This window comes from Microcaecilia unicolor, chromosome 9, assembly GCF_901765095.1.
Source record: "Microcaecilia unicolor chromosome 9, aMicUni1.1, whole genome shotgun sequence".
NCBI lineage: Eukaryota > Metazoa > Chordata > Amphibia > Gymnophiona > Siphonopidae > Microcaecilia > Microcaecilia unicolor.
Window position 1 is genome coordinate 31,793,757 of NC_044039.1, and position 22,144 is coordinate 31,815,900.

At 43.7% G+C, this 22,144-nt stretch overlaps 2 protein-coding genes across 2 annotated transcripts in view; both read left to right on the plus strand.

Moving 5' to 3' along the window:
- Positions 1-2,500, plus strand: part of LOC115477803 — a 39,269-nt gene extending 36,769 nt beyond the window's left edge. The window contains exon 10 of the mRNA XM_030214892.1: positions 2,405-2,500. Coding sequence (XP_030070752.1) covers positions 2,405-2,500 — 96 coding nt within the window. The remainder of the gene's footprint in view (positions 1-2,404) is intronic.
- A 788-nt stretch (positions 2,501-3,288) lies between these two features.
- LOC115477889 overlaps positions 3,289-22,144 on the plus strand; it is a 39,050-nt gene continuing 20,194 nt past the window's right edge. Inside the window, exons 1-3 of the mRNA XM_030215018.1 lie at positions 3,289-3,365; positions 11,767-11,880; positions 18,325-18,444. Of these exons, the coding sequence (XP_030070878.1) occupies positions 3,331-3,365; positions 11,767-11,880; positions 18,325-18,444 (269 nt within the window). The 5' untranslated portion in view covers positions 3,289-3,330. The remainder of the gene's footprint in view (positions 3,366-11,766; positions 11,881-18,324; positions 18,445-22,144) is intronic.

Consider the following 22,144-nt stretch of genomic DNA (forward strand, 5'->3'; position numbering starts at 1 on the left):
CAGCCAGAAAGGCTGTTGACCAGTTAAATAGCGCTTAACCGGCTATCTGTCGATATTCAGCAGCAGATAACCAGCTATCCTCCGCTGAATATCATGGTTAGCGACAATCTGCCTATTTTTAAAACCAGTTTAGCAGCCATATTTGGCCACATAAAAGGTGGGATATCTTTAGCTAGTTTAAAGGTAATCGGCCAAGTCTGAATATCGACTTAACTGGCTATCTTTAAACCAGCCAAAAATAAAGCAGATATTCAATGCCTGTTACTGGAAATGGCCTGGCATTGAATATTCGGGCTCAGCGGAAATTAGCTGGTCTAACTCTCATGGTGTGACTATCGGCCCAAAAGTCAATATAAACAGCAAGCTGAGTTCAACCAATGGGACAAAATCTTGGCATTGAACACCTCGGTAGACTAGAAAGGAAACTCATTGAATGGTGAATACCTCAAAAATCGACTCTAAGCCACAAAAAAATGATTGATTGATTGATTGATTGATTGATTGATTTATGCCACTTGATATACTGTGCGTTAACCTCAGCATACTCAATATGGTGGTTTACAATAAAAAGACATTGAAAGAACTGGGCAGAAAATAGTTGAGCAGAGACTTAGGCAGTGAAGAAGGGGAAGGACTCTAGGAAAAAGTAGGTCTTAAGTAGTTTGTTAAAAGAGGTGAGGATTGGTTGGTTTTTGATGGAGAGGGGCAAGTTGTTCCAAAGTTTGGGTCCTATGTATCTAAAGGCAGAGTTCCTCAAAAAGGCCAGAGGGTAAGGGAAGGATCAATAGATTCTGATTCATAGAGCGAAGACAGCAGAGAGGGGTGTAAGGAATAATGAGAGAAGGAAGCAGCCAGTACCTTGAGCTTGGAGTCTGCAAAATTAAAACAGGGAGCATATGGGACCTATTAACTGATGGACAACCTCAGTATCTTGCCAAGTCCCATCTAAAATACTAGCATAAATCCACATTGGCTTGTCTAATTGTGGGTCAACGGCTGACTAGTGTGGCAAGCAACGCATTACTATTTCTATAAGCTCTGCTCTTGAGAGACACACCTGTGTTCTGCATATGCTCCATCCAAACATATACTCTCTTACATTACGGGCTAGATTCTGTAAATAGCGTCCAAAGATAGGCACTGAATTGATACACATTAGGCACAAATTCTATAAAGGCAAAATTTTATACAGAACTGTCCATATAGAATACTAGCCTAACTCATTTTCACGCCTAACTTTAGGCATTAGCACTTTTGCCTGTCAAAGGTTGACATAAATGCTTGTGCCTTACTACTGTCGTCATATGTGTTAACTTTGCTTGCTTTTTGAAGATGTGCTCCCAAGGGCAGGGTTGAGGAAGGTTTGCATTTACAAGCTTCTTTAAAAAGTACATGCCTCTACATATAATGTTATCCATAAAAACTGTGCATGGTAAAGAACAGATTTAAATGTAAATGCATAGTTTTCTTGGGGCAATTTTCAGAGCAGAAATATGCACATACTTTTCTTTTGAAAATCCCGCATAGTCCGCCATGTTTTCATTGGTGTAAATGGCGCTGGGATATCAACTAAGTGTAATTCTACATACCGTGCTTAAATCTAGGTGCCACTTATAGAATTCGCTTAGGCGAAAATTATTTCCTCGCTGATTTTTTCAGGTGGCATATATGGAATTCCCCCACCCCCACAGTGCTGATCTTCTCTGGCACTGCCTGGTTGCAGTGACGTAGGAAGGGGGTAGGGCGGTCCGCCCCGGGTGCACACCGCTGGGGGGGTGTCGTCTCCGCTTGTTCACTGCTCTCTCTGCCCCGGAACAGGTTACTTCTTGTTCCGGGGCAGAGAGAGCAGGGGAACCAACGGAGAGGACGCAGCTCCTAGCGACTGCACTCGGGGCGGAGCGGTCCTTCCGCCCGCCCCCCTTGGTAAGACTGCGCTCCGGGGGGGGTGCGCACTCCGAGGGGTGCGTTCACGCTATGGGGGGGCACCGTGCTGCACCCGGGGGGCGCAGCGGCGAACCGCCACGGGTGTAAGCTGCCCTCGCTACTCTTCTGCCTGGTTCTGTCCATTGTTCCCTCTAAGCAGAGCCAGAGTCATCCAACTGCATTATTGACAATGGGGGATGGTATTTCAATATCATGTTTTCAATCACAAGGGAGTTCCCTGGAATCCTGCAGAGCTTGCCTATCCCTCACTATTGAAACTGTGATAGTGAAACAGCACCACCCACTGGCAGGACTGTAGGTGGAGGACTCCCGCTCAGCTTAGAGGGAACAGAGGTTGCGCCTTTCAATATTTGGCCCACAGAGAATGATTTTGACCAGACTGTTTTCACTCTGACGCCTTTGATGCATTTGACTTTTCATTCAGAATATTTTATATGAATATTTTCATTTTCCATTGCAGTTAAATGAAACCTGTGCATTGATGTTACAAGAATTTGCTAAGTACAGTGCATCTGGAAATGGTCTGGCAAGTTTTGTTTTATGTTATTTTAAGTGAAGCCCAGGAGGTTTTTTGACTGGTGAGGAGCTCGCATGATGTCCACATTAAGAAGGGTTCCTTCAGGAGTGAATATTCAGCAGCCAAGCATTCACTGTTAATATATAAGCTAAAAAGCTAAATCGTGAATGTCGAGCATCTGAAGTCTTTTTCCTCCTCAGGTATAATACATAATGTAGTACAAGAGAGGTGTACTTGCTAAAGTAGGATTGAAACTGAGGTTTAAAAGCAAGTACCATCAGCAGTTTGAGTTCCACATCTCTTACTTAGAGGTCGTCCTCCAGCACTGCTCTTCACCCTGCTGCATTGCCTGCCAACTAGTGGCTGCTCTTCCCCTCAGGCTGCACATGCCCAGTTTTGAAACCGAGCATGCGTTACATGAGAAAAAAGGCAGACGCAGGGTCAGGGTAGGCAATGTGGCGGCGTGAAGAGCAGCGCTGGAGGAAGACTTCTTCTGCTGGCGGGGCCTCGGGATTCCCGCCAGCCAAGGTATTTGGAGTTGCAGCAGGGGGCGGCAGCAGTGGCGGTGATCCTGGGGGGTGGTGGCCCTGCTCTGGGCCCGGTGGCAGCGGTCGCGGCTCTGCCACTGGCCCGGCTCAGTCTTTAGTAAAAGGGCTGCAAAGTGTCACCTGCATCTTCTTTGATGCACTTTGTCTCGACAAGGGTTGGATTTCTGGTATTTGCACACAAAAAGGATCAGTGGTGAGAAACAGAGTGAGGGACTCAGAAAATGGCATCTGTGATACAGAAGATAAAACGCAAACATGTACATTTCTATTTAGGTCAGCCGATCTGCTTTTCGGCACATTCTGGCAGCTTTCCATGTTCCCATGACTGCTGTGGATTTGGAGCATCTATTGGCCAGGTGCAGTATTGCATCGAAACCCAAAATTCAGATTTTCCAGCAAGCTGGGCTTTCATAATACAGATTTTATTTATTTATTTATTAGACTTTATTTACCACCTTTTTGAAGGAATTCACTCAAGGCGGTGTACAGTAAGAATAGATCAGACATGAGCAATTACTAATTACAGCAGTAAAAATATTCAAATAACAAGCATGGCATTAGTATACTACTTACAATGTCAACACAATACGTAATAGAACATTTTAACTGATAGTGAAGAGTAAAGCAAAGATGGAACATATAGACAGGTAAGAGAGTATGAAGAGTTAGAAAGTAAGGCGACTAATTTAAAGAAAGTGGCACATGAGGTCAGAGAAATGGTTAAATATTATCTCAGCTAGGGTAGGAGTAGATAAACATGTTTAAATCATAAGATCAGTAGCAGTGTAAGGAAGAAGAGTTCATTTTGTTATAAGTACAAGAACATCTATCAATTCCTCACCTTATTGGTGTGAAGGACAACCTAATGATTAGAATAGCAGGCTGAGAACCAGGAAACTAGGATTAAAATATTACTGTCACCTTTTGCAAGTCACACAACCCTTCGTCACCTCAGTCACAAACTTAAGGCATCCTTTTCCTAAGCTGCAGTAAAAATAGACCTTAGCACGCCCTTATTAAGGTCTTTCCCATGTGCTAAGGCCATTTTTAGCATGGCTTTAAAAACCCAGTGTGACAAAACAGTGGGTTTGTAAGCCTGTAAACTGTATTATTTCATGAAGTGTATTTCTCTAGTATGACCAGCAGGTGGTATATGTTTTATGTTTAAAGCTGTTGCAGAGAAATGACTATTCCTTCTTTAGTTTAACACAAAGAGAAAGTAACCTGCAGTGATATGGCCAGCTACTTTTAAAAAATCTTGCTCTGGGTTCTGATTGGTCCAAGAGCTCAAATTCAGTCTGGATGGACCGTACAGGTCTTTATCTGCCGTCATTTACTATGTTACTATATTACTGGAAATACTGGATTGCTATCCAATCTCAGTTTGGAAGTAAAGAGAGAGAAAGACCTCTTTACTGAGATCTTGTGAGCAGTTATATTCTGTAACCTGTGAGCAGCTATATTTTCCAGACACTGTTAAGGTAGTGATAAAATGTTTAGGTAGTTTTATAATTGATCCTTATTCAGTTACCCGTTATTTGTCTCTTATTTTCCATCTATTTTTATAGTTCACTGTTCAATATTTTTTAAGACAATAAATGTTTTAGTTTATTGGTTCTGCTTGCCTGGATTGACTAAGAATCCTGGTGGTTTGTGTGTTGGGTCTGTGAGTGCTTTCCTGGAACTGTGGAACCACTGGGAGTGTGGTCCCAGTAACCTAGAAATCGCCGGGGATAACTTGAGAGCGGGAGACTCACCCAGAAACGGTTGGTACCCAGTCAGTGGGAAGAGGGTGATAGTGTAGAGCACATGCCCAGGTGCAGGCGGACCTGAGCTGTGCTGGAATTAGAACCTCTATGTGACGGCAGGGATAGCCCCAGGTGAGTGGCTAGGCATTTCATGACACCCAGATTTTCTATTTATTCTATTAATGTTGCCATTAGTGTGTGGCCATTTTTAAAAATTACCACAGCAGCACTTACTGCCACCTATTTTGTAGGTGGTAAGGGCTCTTGCATTATCTGTGTGCTAACCAGTTCATTCACAGTAATGTAGATGCACTAACCGGTTAGGACAGGAACAGCCACTGACACACCCTCTCAAAAAAATTAAAAACATTTAGTGAGTGGTTAGCACCATATGATGCTCTAGTATGTCCCATGTTCATCCATTTCTTTGCTGCATTAAATGTTCCTTGTGACCCTGGGCAAGTCACTTAACTCTTCAAGTGCCCTAGGTACAAAATCTTTGATTGTGAGCTCTCTAGGGACAGAGAAAGCACCTTCATATATCCCAGGATTCCATATAGCACAACTTAAGTTACGTGTGCAAATCTGGTCATCTACTGGGTTTGTACGTGCATCTTAATTAGCTAACAAGTCAATCAGTGTTGATAATTTCAATTTACCAAGCAATTATTGACATTGGCATTAATTAGAATTTACACGCACAACTGTCTAAGTGTATTCTGTAAAGTGATGCGCGTAAATTCTAAGGTGTTTAGCTGAAAAGAGGGCATGGCCATGTGTGTGGAATGGGTGGGTCATGGGTGTTTCTAAAATCTATGTGCATTGTGACAGAATACATCCGATCCACACCTAATTTAGATGTTGGCATTTAAACCAAGTTTTACTTGGTGTAACTGCCTGCGACTAAATTTAGTCACGTGGATGGGTGCTTGATGTATTCTGTAAACCTCGCCGAAATGTAGGCATATTCTACAAAGTATGCCTAAATTTAGGTGTACTTTATAGATTACGTTTAGGTGTATTTTTTATGTTTCAATTTGTTTATTAGTTTTTAACATTTAACAAGAGTACACTTGTTATTGAAATACAGCCATAGTACATTATTAAGAAAATTAATAGTATTTCTTAATGGAAATAACTCAAAGAAGTAATAAATACTTCACAAAGTAATCTTAATTCTTTACAAACATAATTTTTGCTTCCTTAGACCTCATCGATTGGAGGAGGCGAAAAGAGTTAGAAAAGAATATAGCAATAATTCAACAAATATAACAAGTGGCGTAATATTCCCATTAATTACATTATTACAGCTGTTTTGAATCAAGAAAAGATTTTAGGCTATCAGGTGAATAAAATGTATATTTAACCTGACTCAATCTATTAGGGCATTTACACGGATAGGCAAGGAAAAACATCCCTCCTATCTCAACAGTTCTTGATTTTAATGCCAAAAAGGCTTTCCTTCACTGTTGGTCAATTTCGTAACATCAGGAAAAATCTGTACTTTAATACAACCAAAACAGGTTCTTAAATTCTTAAAATACTGTTTCATTATGTTATTTAAGTTCTGTTCAAATATTAAGGACACAATCAATGTAGACCTTTCTGTTGTCTCATCCAATGTTTGCTCAAGTATAGCTGAGATGTTATCAAGATCTAAATTAGTATGTTGAGCTTCTTGATTTTTCCCAGTCTCTCCTTTAGGAGTAGAAATATAATATACTTTATTGACAGGTGGTATGGCTTCCAAAGGCATTTTCAATTTCAATTTCAATCATTCAAATATCTTTTAAATAAATCTAGTGGAGTAATCCCTAGGAGTTTGGGAAAGTTCAATAGACGTAAATTTAACCTTCTATTAAAGTTTTCAATTTGTTCCACTCATCTCCGAAGTTCAACATGATCTTTCACCACATTTATTTTAAATTCTTGAAGAGAATCTACATTCTTTTGAATATCAGCCACTTTTCCAGCTATTTCTTCTTTTATCAGGTCTACCTTTGAATTTAGCTCTTGAAATTTATTATTAAAGTTACTGACTTCGCCCGATGTTTGTTGTAGAGTCACATACATCTTATTCAGCTTTGCCCATATCATTTCAAGATTTACCTCCTTTGTTCTCGCTGAGGTTCCTACCTCTGCTCTCGGCGTCTTCCGTAACGCTTCCCGACCCTCACTGTGGGTCTCACCCAAAACACTTCCGGTAGGGCGCTGATCCACATCGGGATTCGTCATCGACGCTGGGCAAGGAGGTTTAGTAATCGATGGTGGAGAGAGAGATATTTCCTCTCCCAGCAGGGCCTCCGCTTCCCCAGAAAGCCCCGCTATGGGATCCGTATCTCTAATTGCTTGGGAAACCAGCATGAAAAAGTGCTCAAGTCCCGTCTGGGTCGAGGAAGGAGTCGAGGTAGGTGGGGGAACTGACCGCATCAGCCCCTTCGTTTTAGTATGGGGCATTTTGTCACCAAGAATTTTTTCTCCCAAGTCAGTTCTCAGAGAAGCTTTTCCAAGCTACCTGTTACGCCGCCATCTTGGATTGCCCCCTCAACTACCAACATCTTACTGAAAAGGAGCAGTTGCTGGCCTGATTAGGTGTATTTTTTTCAGCGTCACTTTTTTTAGGCATGATATATAGAATCTAGTCCATAATGTGTACAGCACTGTCTGCAGTTGTCTCATAGTGCTATACAGACAAAAAAAGCAACACTGCGCCTTCAAGACTGAGACAACAGGAGTATTTTATTGACAGATGACCCGACATGGGCCGTGTTTCGGTGTAAAACGACGCCTGCCTCAGGGGTCAGGGTTCGGTTGTAAAGTGTGCAAGATGTATAAATGTCCAATGCCTCTGAAAGTGAAAGGAAAAAACCTTTTGAGCCAAGCGTTCCTGTCGAAAAAGACAGCCGCGATAAAGGAAATAAACTCCTGCGTTAGTCATTCTACAAGTTGTTTTCACAAAAGGAACGACCAACGCAGGAGTTTATTTCCTTTATTGCGGCTGTCTTTTTCGACAGGAACGCTTGGCTCAAAAGGTTTTTTCCTTTCACTTTCAGAGGCATTGGACATTTATACATCTTGCACACTTTACAACCGAACCCTGACCCCTGAGGCAGGCGTTGTTTTACGCCGAAACACGGCCCATGTCGGGTCATCTGTCAACAAAATACTCCTGTTCTCATAGTCTTGAAGGCCCAGTGTTGCTTTATTTTGTCTGTATACCTTCTATGTATAATGTATACCCTCTCTGTTTGTTTTCTCATAGTGCTATAGAAATGATTATTAGGAGTAGTAATTTGACCCAGATATTCGGCCAGATTTTCCCTGGGTAACAGCCGATATTCGGCACTGTTGCCCAAATAACTATCAGGACAAGTTAGAACAGCTATTTCTCCGGTCCGGCTTCCTCAGATAGTTATGTGGGCACTGGCATTGCCTGGATAACTTCTGAGTCTAGCCTAACTCCGCCCCCAGACCTCCCTGGCTCTATCCGGAGAGTGCTGTGGCTGTCTTCCACTTTCAAACTGTATAAACTGGTCGGGTCTGCTAACAAATTGTTGTTGGAAATTCCTAGCTTTCATTCTGTTAGTTTACTAGATCTTCGATCATCTATTTTTCAAGTAATTGGATCTACTTTATAGAATGTTTTGCCTATTGAATTACATAAACTGGAGTCGTATTTTCAGAAAACAGCTCAAGGCTTATTCAAGAGGCATTTGGGAAAGCTAGATTTCCATTTATGACATCAGTATTCAGATGTTTAAAGAGGGCTGGTTCTCAGGTGTTATTGTCTTGTTTGATGTATTCTGTTTATTTCATTGTGTTGTACTAGGCATTTTATTATGCATGTTTTATTGTAATCCGCTGGGAAATGTGAACCATGTGGAATATAAGAGGCCCTTTTACTAAGGTGCATAGGCGCCTACGCGCGTCCAACGCGCATCAATTGGGAACTACCACCCAGCTACCGCGAGCCCCGGGTGGCAATTCCATTTTTTATGCACATCTGATACGCACGGCAGAAAATATTTTTTATTTTGTGGAGACTCAAACGAATAAAACCTTTCGTCCCTCGAGACATTTTCCGGAACCTAATTCAATCAATGGTAATGGGCCAATTGGACTATTGTAATGGAATCTATGTTGGGTGCAAAGAACATCTACTTAAGAAACTTCAGACGGCCCAAAATACAGCGGCGAGACTGATTTTCGGAAAATCTAAATTTGAATCTGCCAAGCCCCTTCGTGAAAAATTACACTGGCTTCCCATTAAAGAGCGAATTGCCTTCAAGGTCTGCACCTTGATTCATAGGATCATCTATGGCGTAGTTCCCGAATATATGCTAGATTTGGTTGACCTACCACCCAAAAACAGATCCAGTTCCTCCCGATCTTATTTAAATCTACACTATCCGGATTGTATTGGCCTCAAATACAAATCTACATATGCCTCCAACTTTCCTTTCTTGGGAACTCAACGGTGGAATGCATTACCCAAATTAGTAAAATCAACTCATAACTATCTCAAATTTAGAAAATGATTAAAGTCCATCCTGTTCAAAAAGGTTTATTCTCTAGATGCAACATAATCAGATCAACTTCTTTGGTTTCAAATAACTTGGAGACACTAAAACCTTATATTTTCTTTACTATCCTGTTGTTTATTATAGTGCCAACTTTCTTAATATTTTATTGTTAGTACTGTATAAATATACTATTTGTACTGTAGTACTACTACAGCTTATGTAAGTCACATTGAGCCTACAACTAGTGGGATAATGTGGGGTATAAATGCATTAAATAAATAAATAAATAAAATATTTTCTAACGCGTGTAGCTAACCAGTACCAGTGCTGACGATTACCACCCAGTTAACACGTGAGACCTTACCACTAAGTCAATAGGTGGCAGTAAGGTCTCAGGCCCAAAATGGATGCACACCAATTTTTATTTTGCCGCATGTCCATTTTCAGCCCCCCAAAAAAGGCCTTTTTTGAAGGCGCGTTGAAAAATGGACCATTTTTCAGCGCACCTTAGTAAAAGGATCCCTAAATGTTTTTAGATAAATAAATATCTGCTCTAGCACGGGTCAGTGCAATCTTTACTGGGCAGGTGCAACTCCTGCCTGGTTAAATCATTTTCAATATTGACTCCATAGTAAGTACATTAGTCAATGTGCAGCTTTCTATGTGGCTACTGTAATGCACTCTTTTTTTTTCTTACATTTGTATCCTGTGCTTTCCCACTCATAGCAGGTTCAATGCGGCTTACATATTATATACAGGTACTTATTTGTACCTGAGGCAATGGAGGGTTAAGTGACTTGCCCAGAGTCACAAGGAGCTGCCTGTGCCTGCAGTGGGAATCGAACCCAGTTCCCCAGGACCAAAGTCCACCACACTAACCACTAGGCCACTCCTCCACTAGCAACATTCCATGTAGAAGCCTGCCCTTGCAGCCGCGCAGGCTTCTGTTTCTGTGAGTCTGACGTCCTGCACGTACAGCGCTGGTCTCCGGTGCATTCGCTGATCTGTGCTGTGAGTCCTGACTGACATACTGCATGCATGTCCTGCACGTCCACATGCAGGACGTGCATGCAGGACATCAGGACTCACAGCAAGGATCAGCGAACATGCCGGAGACCAGCGCTGAAGAAGACTAAAGCTGGCCGGGGTTGGGGTCCCCTGTCAGCAAAGGTACCTGGCGGCGGCAGAAGGGGGGAGGTCGAAAGTAGAGGGGGCCAGGACTAAATCTGTAGGGGGCCCATGCCCCTGTGGCCCCACCTAGCTACACCCCTGGTGTAAGTTGGCATTGACACAGCCCACTTACACCATGTCAATAGCAAGTGGAAATGCACACAGACATGCATAACTTACAGCAGGGGAGGATTCAGAGTGGTCTGGACCCCTGAACAATGAGGACCATTGGGCCCCCTTGTGCTGCTGCCACCCCATCCCCCCATCCTGCTGCCTCCCTCTCCCCCTGCCTCTGACCTTTTCCTTTGGTCCTGCAGCGAAATTGGCTGTCTGTCCCTGACACTGGAACTTCCCTCTGCCGCGGCCCACACTTGTGGAAGAAGGAATTGACATCAGAATGAAGTTCCGACATCAGCAGCAGATCACCGATTTAGCTGCTGGTTCCCCTGTTCGCAAAGGGAGGGTTAGGGGATGGGAGCATAGGAGTGGAAGGAGATGGGGGCATTCTGGTTCCGGTTCTGGTTCTGGAAGAGAGAGAAGGACGTCGTACATCGGGCACGTTGGAGGGAAGCACTGGGCTCCCCTCCCCCCAGCCCTGGGCCCTGGGCCCTCGGGCACTGCCTGGTTGCCCGTATGGTCAGTCCGCCCCTAATTTACAGTATTCTGTACATTTTGAGTGTACAAGGGAGACACGCCCATGACCTGCCCATGCTCCCCCCCCCCCCTCGAATGCCCCTTGTATTTACGCATTAAGGCAGTTTCACACATAAGTTATAGAATAACAGTTACATGCAGAAATAATGGTGAGTGCAGTGGCCTGAGAACCAGCGAAACCAAGTTCAATTCCTACTGCAGCTCCTTGTGACTCTGGGCAAGTCATTTAGCCTTCCATTGCCCCAGGTATAAAATAAGTACCTGTACATAATACGTAAACCACTTTGTAACCATAGAAAGGCAGCATTTCTAGTCCCATCCCCTTTCCCTATTCTATAACTAACATGTGCTAAAGTATCATGCACTAAATGCAAAGCACAATTCATGCCCATTCCCTGGATCTTCATGTGCAAATGGTAGCCTTCTGAAAATACCATTTACACATGGAGATGCTTCTAAAGTAAAGGCCATACTATCTCAGTCTTACTCACATATACAAACACAGCCTCCCCATGCTCTCCTCTCTCTCTCTCTCTCTCTCTCTCTCTCTCTCTCTCTCTCTCTCATGTTTTGAACATTTGCAAACGTGATAAAGAATACCTTTGGGAAATGTGTGTTTGCTTGAGAGTACAAGTATCCAATCTTGTGATTTTTGTTTGCAGATTTAACTTACGGCGGAAGGATGGAATGGTGCATTATGTGAGATTTATAGGAAAGCTGCAGAGCAGGTCCAGTCTAAGCTTGCTCCACAGAATGCTGGAGAACTTGATAGACAGGTATTTTTAAAAAATATAACTGCTTAGATATTTACATGAAATATCACCTGCTGACATCTTTAACTGGTGTAACAAATAGTTGTTTGTTTTTTAAAACTGAACTTTCATATCAACCAATTCAAGATCCAGTAGTCACAAGCTCACAATTCAAGTAGTTTATTCAATTTTTCTAAAGTAAAATTATCCATCGGCATAGTAATTTCCTTTGATTTTGCCAGTTAACTATCTTCAGTTCAAACGCAAGCAATTAGCTGGTGACTAAACCCTATATCATAACAGTAATACAAAATTACAGAACATATATGGAAGGAATGGACTCGATTCAGTACACGGTACCCAAATTTGGGGACCGAAAAAATGCACGTTGAGAGCTATTCTATAAATTTGTAGGCACTCCCTCCATTGGATGCAAATCTATTTCATGCATATTCATTGTGGGTATCCTGAAGCCTAACTGGGTGTGTCCTGAGGACTGGATTGAGAACCACTGTTATAAAGGAACATAGGTGCCTGCATTTCTTTATAGAATAGTAGCCTAACAGGTGAAATAGGTGCCAAAGGGTTTAAGTACAAACATTTATGCTAGCCATAGAGCTAACTTAACCCCCTATTTACAAAGCTGCTCTAGAGGCTGCTAGTGAAATAATGCCCACACAGCCCATTCACTTTGAATGGGCTGTGTCAGCATTGCCGTGTGGCAGACGCTAGTGTGGCATTGTAAACAGGGGGGTTAATTTGACAATTATACTATTTCTGTGCTAGCTTACATTGCGCCAGAAGAGAGGTAGAACCAAGGCTTTTTTGAGGGGGTACTTAGGGGTACTGAGTACCGCAACCTTTTCCATTGTCTGCTAAAATTGAGCCATGGACCCCAAGTTTTAATGAAAGAGCTCAGGCTCTACATACCAATTCTGTCTTGCCATAGATTCTGTGACTGGTTGCAGGGGACCTGGCTATTTTTTGGGTGGGTCCCTCAGAGATCATCCCACTCCTGAAGAGTGGCCTAGCATTTGAGTACCGGCACCTTTTTTGCTAGAAAAAACTCACTGGGTAGAACACTTCTTCCTCCACTGGTGTTCTAATTGTCTAACTTGTCTTTAATACAGCAGAGAGAGGGAGCAAAGTACAAACAAAAGTCCAAAAAGCAAAACAAAGTACCACCAGTATGCTTGTTTTATAATTTTATAGTTTTATGTATGTACAATTGTAATAAGATAGTACATATCATTTTTTATCTATTTTTACATTTTTTATTACACACACTGTGATAATTTTATGACACTATCAGGCTTATTTTTGAAAGAGAAGGGCGCCCATCTTTCGACACAAATCAGGAGATGGGCGTCCTTCTCTCAGGGTTGCCCAAATCGGCATAATCGAAAGCCTATTTTGGGCATCCCCAACTGCTTTCCATCGCGGGGATGACCAAAGTTCCCGGGGGCGTGTCGGAGGCGTAACGAAGGCGGGACTGAGGCATGCCTAACAGATGGGCGTCCTCGAGCGATAATGGAAAAAAGAAGGGTGTCCCTGATGAGCACTTGGCCGACTTTACTTGGTCCAATTTTTCTTACGACCAAGCCTCAAAAAGGTGCCCGAACTGACCAGATAACTACCAGAGGGGAATCGGGGATGACCTCCCCTGACTCCCCCAGTGGTCACTAACCCCCTCCCACCCTCAAAAAAACAACTTTAAAAACTTTTTTTGCCAGCCTGAAATGTCATACTCAGGTCCATCGCAGCAGTATGCAGGTCCCTGGGAGGGGAGGTGTGTTTGTGTCAGTGGAGGCATAGTGAAGGCATGGATGTCCTTCTTTCAAACATTTTCGACATCCTGAACTGACCCCCCCCCCCCCCACAGGGATGGCCAAATTTCAAGGGAGTGGAGTGGAGGAGTGGCCTAGTTGTTAGAGCACTGGTCTTGCAATCCAGAAGTGACCAGTTCAAAACCCACTGCTGCTACTTGTGATCTAAAATCCAAATAAATAAAGGGGGTGTCAGAGGCATAGCAAAGGCATGGACGTCCTCACAGAAACATCCACATCCTCAACTGCCCATCACAGGGACAGAGGCATAGCAAAGGACATCCTTCACCCATACTTTAAAAAAGTTTTTTAAAAAACCATCCCTGACAAGCACTTGGACATTTTCACCTGGACTTGTGTTTTTATAAGGTTGTAGACAGCAATTTATTTAAGGTTGTAGACGGCTATTATACACGCAGCTTGTCTGCACGTATGAAGCCGTCTTTGGCATGCACAGAGCAGCCATGCCTAACGCTTGGCTGCTCTGCACTGGCTTCCCCTTCTTAGGAAGGAAATCGTGTGCAAATGAGCTAACAGCGAGCAGCTCATTTGCATGCGATTTTCTTCATGCATGCCCGTTCCTTTCCAAATCGCTAAGGGATTGGTAAGGGAAGGGCTTTTTCCGTTCAGTTAGTGCATCTGGCTGAAGGTAAGGGAGCTATGTACCTGGGAGCAATTTGTGAAATCCACTGCAGTGCCCCCTAGGGTGCCCGGTCGGTGTCCTGGCATGTCAGGGGGACTAATGTACTATGAATGCTGGCTCCTTCCACGACCAAATGGCTTGGATTTGGTCATTTCTGAGATGGGCATCCTCGCTTTCCATTATCGCCGAAAATCAGAAATGACCAAGTCCTGGGGTACAGTCTCATAAGATTTTCACAGTCTGTGGGGTTTCTCCAAAGTTAAAGTGTCCAATTTATATTATCCTTCTGGCAAAAATGTCCAATTTCCTTGTTTCTCGACAGTAGGAAATCCTTCTGTTTCGCTATCTTCATCAGGAGAAATACATAGCAGTGCATAAAAACTGCTTTACAAGTTATCCATAGCATGTTCTGAGCTAAGTAAAGTTTACTTTTTGTTAGAATTAGAATCCATTCATTAGTAAGGATGGAAGTTTAAGTAATTCTAGGAATGTTATAAGAGTCTTTGCTCTATTTTGAGTTTTCTTTACTTGCAGGAAGGCTTCTCTTTTTGAATGAAGATTTTAGTCTAGTGAGGGATTGTTAATTAGTGTCTATTTGGGTGATCTATATTCATAGTGAGATTTAGTGTTGTGGGTATTTGGATCTATATTGTGTTAAATTGTGTTACCCTCCCTTCTGTTTTTTAAACACAGACTTTTCTCCCACTTCTTTACAATTTTTGAAATATTCTGGGAGTTTTGTTTTTTCGGAAGGTGGTGGAAGCCTTTGATGGTAATATTTACAGTGGAGCTTAAAAGTGAGGCTCCCTGTTATACTGAGGCTATTTTTTAAAATTTAATATATTTTATCTTTCAGATCTGAATCCCCACTGTGACACTATATTAGAGTGATGTGTTTGATAGTTTCTTTGTCCTAATATATAATATAATACAATATATATTGAAACATATGTGTATGTGTATGTATATATATATATATATATATATATATATATATATATACATAATTTTCTTTTTTTAAATCATTTTTTAATCAATGTTTTTCTGTCTAATGTAGACCCCTGATGCAGGCGCTAGGCGCCAAAACTCCGCCCGTGTCGGGTCTATCCAAGGGTTGTTCCACCAACACATATGATTAAAGGATTTATGTCCCTATTTTGAAGGCTCCTGGTACTTTCTAACTTGTCTTTACTCATCTGCCAATTGCAAGATTTTTTTTTCTTTAAAGGCGCAACCTCATCTTCAATTGACAAAAAAATCTTATCCCATAACTCAGTTTGTTCATCAACATATTTACATAAGAAATCCTCAGGGAATTTCTGAAAAAAAAAAGAGGTGGGGGGTAACTGGTCTGGATCTACTTACAACCCCCTTAGTCACAACTCTATTGATGACTTATCCACTTCCGCACAGCTGAAAGAGATCAATCAAAAAACTATTAAAAAATGATCAGACCAAGAAATAGGAACACAGCAAAAGTTCTGCAACTCTAATAAACTAGAGAAGTTTGAAAACACAAGATCTAAGGTATGTCCACCCAGATGAGTAGCAACCTTGCAATAAAAAGTTAAAGTATTGCATATGAAGAGAAGAAAAATAACCCCATAGTCAAATCCATTATAGTTCAATAAATATTATCCCAGATATCAGCACCCAATCCTGGAGGACAATAAAATAAACCAAAATACAAAGAAACCGAAAAGGAGACGTTTATTAAAAGGACCTCCTTATATAAAAAAAAAAGTAGTCATCGGTAGTTTCACCATGGCAAGATTCTTCTTAGCCAAAAAGGCCACCTCCCCCCCCTTTTAAAAACCCAAGTATGTGTAAATGGCAAGGGGGTGTGGTCTGGGTATGTTATTGGCAGGATTAAGTCATGCCTAGAAGAAGCACATTTATTTCCCATTTCAGAAGAGGAACATACATACTTATCTCAACCTGCACCTTCCCAATTGCAGAGGAATTAAATACAAGACCTACTATGCATCCAGTTTCTCCTTTTTGGGCAGCCAACTTTGGAATGCTCTACCTAAACCTATCCGATTAATTAACGACTACTTGCCCTTTAGAAAATGCTGAAACCTCATTTCTTCAAGCAAGCCTACTCTAATGTCCCAACCTAATCTTACCAACTTCCACTCCCAATTCTGTTCTGACTAGGATACCGACCTCATCATTAGTTTTGCTTACCCCACCTCCCCATTCCCCCTCTACCCATCCCCTCCTTCTCTTCTCCATCTCTCCTTTATTATATCCCTCCTTACCCCTTTTCTCCCAACTTATATTATCATATCCTGTCTACCCTCTCTTATCCTAATACATTATCAAGCTCAATTTTATAATGTTTCATTACAGTTTTGAAATTTCTATTATAAGACTTTTATTTCGAATTACTATGTAAGCCGCATTGAACCTGCATTGTGTGGGAAAGCGCGGGGTACAAATGTAATAAATAAATAAATCAATGTCCTACTGCTATCATGGCATGTTTAGATTTTGGCAACCTGCTCCCACTGAGCAGCACTGCACTGGAGGGATAAGGAGAGGTTGTCCCCTTAATTCTCTAGTGGTTTTTGTCCTCTCAGAAAGCCAGACTAGAAAAGGATACTAGGTATATGTGGCAGCCCATATACATTTATGTACTGGTTTTCAACTCACTGATGTTTTTCTAAAATGGATGTTTATGCCAGATATCGAAGCAGGACTTTTAGGTGCCATTTGGGCACAGCTCTTTAGGCGCGCAAACAACAACACCCAAAAGTTACTGCTCGACTTCTTCCCCCCTTCGGCGCTGACCTCTGGCCAAGAGTAGGTGGAAAGCACTAGTGAGCAGTCTAGTTCTTCAGGACCTTCCCTCAAGCAGCAGCAGAGAGATCTGTGTTGCCCCTGGCGGTGTCTCCTCCCACACAGGCACCCGAGCTGACGGAGTTCCTCAAGTCATGCCAACTGAAGAGGTCCTCCACTGGCAACCTGATCCTGTAGCATTTTACAGGGCTGCTGCTGCATTGCCCCCCCCCCCCCCCCCGCCATGCATGCTCAGATTCGTGAAAACTGAACATGTGTGGAGAGAGGCGGCATAGCGGTGGCCCTTGAAAATGCCACCAACTGCCAGGGACAGGCTGCATGATGGCGGACCTCTTTTTGGCAGGGCTTAGGGATCCCCTCCAACCACTGGAGCAGACAGAGCAGCAATTTGTGGGAGAAGTGCCTGATCCCAAAGCGGGGCGGGGAGGCTTGCCCCCCCCCCCCCCCGCCCCATCTATGCCACTGTGTGTAACTGTTTATAATACTGACTTTTACGTGCATTTGTGCCAGTAGCATAGCCAGCGTTCAATTTTTAGATGGGCCTGGAGGTGGACTGGGTGGGCACAGGCCTCGCATTTTCTCCCCACCCGCTACCACCCCCCGCCCACCGCCACCGCATTTCCTCTCCATCCGCCCACCGCCGCTGCATTTCATCTCCCCCCCCCCCCCCAAGACAGCCCCCTGCACATGGTCAGTTCTGATCATTTTTACTGACCTGAAGAGCCGTTCTCCCTCCAGCACCGGCGATTCCCATAGCCAGCCTTCTGCCAGCGCACGTCTTCGGAGCCTCTTCTCAGGCACGTCCCGCCTACTCTGCAACTTCCTGTTTTCCGCAAAGGTGGGATGCAGGAAGTTGCAGAGTAGGCAGGACGCACCTAAGAAGAGGCCCCGACGACATGTGCTGGCAGAAGGCTGGCTATGGGAATCGCCGGTGCTGGAGGGAGAACAGCGCTTCAGGGCAGTAAAAGTCAGCAGACCACACGGACGGGGAGAGCGGGCAGAAGAGGCTGGGACCTGGAGCAAATGTGGCTGGGCCTGGGCCCATCCAGGCCCCCACCCGTGGCTACGCCTCTGATTTGTGCTGTCTGTATCTTGTGGATCTTTATAGAATTTATCTCCTCAGTTTACACATTACCACTTGGTAACTGTATTTCCTCTATAGTAACTGTTTTATTTTAATAACTTTATTTTTAGGATTCATCAGGACAAAGAAGTACTCAATAATGCCTCAGCGCACTTCAAGGCCTCTGAAGCTGAATATCATCTTTTGGAGCTGTGTCAAGGCGTTTTCCTTAAAGTTTTAGCACGTTTCAGGTATCAGCCTGTCCTTGCCTTGAACTCTTATAGTGGATTTTACTTTAATGTAAATATAGAAAAAAAAGAAGCCTTCACCTTGTTCCCCACCCCCTTGCCCTGAGAGGGGGGCATCTTGCAGAGGACAGGGAGGTACAGAGGTCTCAGGGTAGCCCAGCAACAGCACTGACACCTTTTTGTTAAAATGTTTAAATGGTTTAAAATGCTCCAGCACCAGGGTTGCCAGGTGGAAAAAATTTTTCCCACCCAATCCAGCCTAAAAACAGCCCAAAACCCGCCCAATCTCAAACCCCGCCCCTGACACCCCCCACCCCGCGTCATCACCCCGCCCCCGCCGCCATCAACCCCGCCCCCGCCGTCATCGGCCCCGCCTCCCCCGTCACCGGCCCCACCTCTCTCGTCATCGGCCCCGCCTCTCCCGTCATCGGCCCCGCCCAGAACGTCAGTAACCCCGCCCAAAACGTCACTAACCCCGCCCCCCGCGGCCGAAAAACCCGCCGGAAAACCGCCCAAAATCAAAAAAAAAAAGCCCAAAAAACCGCAACCCGCCGCGGGCAAAAATTTCCCGCGGCGGGTCGCGGAAAACCGCCCAATTGGGCGGTAAAACCGCCCACCTGGCAACACTGTCCAGCACTGTTATAAAACTAACAACTCAGGTGCCCATAGATGCTAGAGGTGTGTTTGAATTTTACTAGTTTGTAACTGTGGGGGAATGTGCAGTGAAGCCTGTTACAAGGCTTCTGATTGGCTGTCTGAGACCCCAGGAAGAGCTGGGAGCTTGAGGGGCAGTGTGGAAGGCAGCCAATAGGAGTCAGGATCTGCTAAAGGGCATGAATTTGGACCAATGAGGTGGCAGGAGGCAGCCCGACCCATGGCTTGGTGCGAATTTCAAACCAATCCAGGGGACAGGAGGGGTGGAACAAAGAAAAAGAATAGAACCTGGAGGCAACCAGTGTGGGAAAGAGAAAGGCAAGCCCGAGCAAAGAGAGGAGGGTGAAAGCGTGCTCTGAGAGGGGACAATCGGATCCAGGCACGAGTGTACAAGCTGGGGCAGAGGAGGGCATGCTCAGGCTGGAGGAGAAGAAGATCAAACCCAAACAGGAGTGCCCAGACTCCAAGGGAACTTTTTTAGAGTGTCTGCCAGCGTGAGTGTCTGTCTTAGGAGGATCCAGCACAGAAGCCTGCTGGTTCGAGTGTCCACACCTAAGTGAGCCTCCCCTGGGGAAGGAGCTACCCAGCCTAAGCCTCAAGCCCTTTGAGTGCCTGAAGTTCAGGGCCTGCCTCTAGGAGGTTTAGTTTAGCAGTCCATCAGTTTGATTAGAGGGTGCATAACAAAATTAAAGAAAAGGGGTCATGTATTGGGAGGGCTAGATAGGAATTTCTCTTGCTTACCTTTTTATTTGAATTTAGTTAGCCCACAAGGTCCCTTGCCAAAGAAAATACTGATTGAGGTTAGCACACACAATGAGCACAGGGAGTCAGGATTTTCATTTTTTGAGTTCTTTGAGTCAGAACAGTAGGTATCCTGGAGTTCCTGAGCCGGTGAGGTGACCTCGCCAACCGAGGAGACGTGGATGTGGAGAAGACCAAGGTACCCAACGCAAGACAGCAGCAATGCTAGCAAAGATTTGATACACCGGTAACATTATTGTGTGCACACAAATCGAAAATTATATATATATATCAGATCTGAGTACAATAATTGGGGTTGTATACATGTTTGGGATGTTTTATGTTATTACAGAAGTGGGGTAGGGGTCTTGGTAACTGTAATTGTAGTTTTGAACATCTTATTGCCTTTGTAACTTATCACAAAGTATTTAACACCTTGCACTATTTTTATTTAATACTAGCAAACTTTAACAATTGGTACCAACATTAAGGAATATAACCAAGTGTTTCTATTCACTTTACCATTTAATAAAATAGTTTTTTTTTCTTGTCAAATCCCTTGGTTGCGTGGAGTTTATTTGGGAACCCTATTTGAAACTGTGACATTCCTATATATTTATTTCTTTAATTATTGTAATTACCCACTCCACGACTAGGAGGTTTACTACTACTGCTACTACTACTACTATTTAGCATTTCTATAGCGCTACAAGGCATACGCAGCGCTGCACAAACATACTGTAATGGTAATTTGAATATAAAGGACCAGAATACACTGTCCCTTTAGCTTCTTTTCCTACAACCAGGAATATGTATCATCAGTATTTTGTAAGGAAATAATACTTTCCTGCAAGACATAAATACACATATATATATCTAATTATTTTTATTATCTTTTACTTATTGTTGTTTTAAATGTTGTTTACTATCTTACTTTTAAACTGTATAATTGTACTTCATGCACTGTAGCCTTTTCTACAGATATGTGTAAGCCACATTGAGCCTGCAATTGGTGGGAAAATGTGGGCTATAAATTTATTAAATAAATATATATATATGCAATTTTTACAGGTTAGAATGTATGTGTATGAATATTATAACTTGACAAGAGAAATACGAGGAAAACCCCCTACATAGAGAACAAACATTAAAACAGGGGTAGGCCACAAACCTCCAGAAGCCAAATAACAGTCCTGTGTTGTGTCTTTTATATGTGAGATGCTATTTTGCTTTTTATTATAATTTACATAGAGGGGCATAATGGAACAGAAACGCCTATCTCCATGGGCGTTTATCTCCGAGAACGGGTCCGTGAAGGGGCGGGGCGGATCGTATTGTTTAAAAGAAAAAGACGCCCATGTTTTATTCGTCAAGGTGTGAGCTGGGCGTTTTTGCTTTTCAGCGATAATGGAATATGAAATCGCCCAGCTCAAAAACGAATAAATCCAAGGCATTTGTTCGTGGGAGGGGCCAGGATTCATAGTGCACTGGTCCCCCTCACATGCCAGGACACCAACCGGGCACCCTAGGGGGCACTTTTACAAAAACCAAATAAAAGGTAAAAGAGCTCCCAGGTGCATAGCACCCTTCCCTTGGGTGTTGAGCCCCCCAAATCCCCCTCAAAACCCACTGCCCACAAGTCTACACCATTACTATAGCCCTAAGGGGTGAAGGGGGACACCTACATGTGGGTACAGTGGGTTTGGGGGGGTTGGACGACTAGTAGCACTAAGCAGCACAATTGTAACAGGTAGGGGGGGGGGATGGGCCTGGGTCCACCTGCCTGACGTCCACTGCACCCCCTAACAACTGCTCCAGGGACCTGCATACTGCTGCTTGGGAGGAGGGTATGACATTTGAGGGTGAAAGTAAAAAGTTGTGAAACATCATTTGTTGTGGTGGGAGGGGGTTAGTGACCACTGGGGGAGTCAGGGGAGGTCATCCCCGACTCCCTCTGGGGGTCATCTGGTCATTTAGGGCACTTTTGGGGGCCTTATTCGTCAAAAAACAGGGTCCAGGAAAAGTGTCCTAAATTCTAGCTCAAAACTGTTCCAGTATCGGCGAAGGGCGCCCATCTCTGTTCGCCCGATAACCACGCCCCAGTTCCGCCTTCGACACGCCTTCGATACGCCCCCGTCCACTTTGTCCGCATCCGCGACGGAGTGCAGTTGAAAGCGTCCAAAGTTCGGCTTTCGATTATACCGCTTTATTTGTTTTTGTGAGAAGAACGCCCATCTCCCGATTTAGGTCGGAACTTGGGCGTTATTCTCGTTCGATTATAAGCTGGATAGTAACATAGTAGATGATG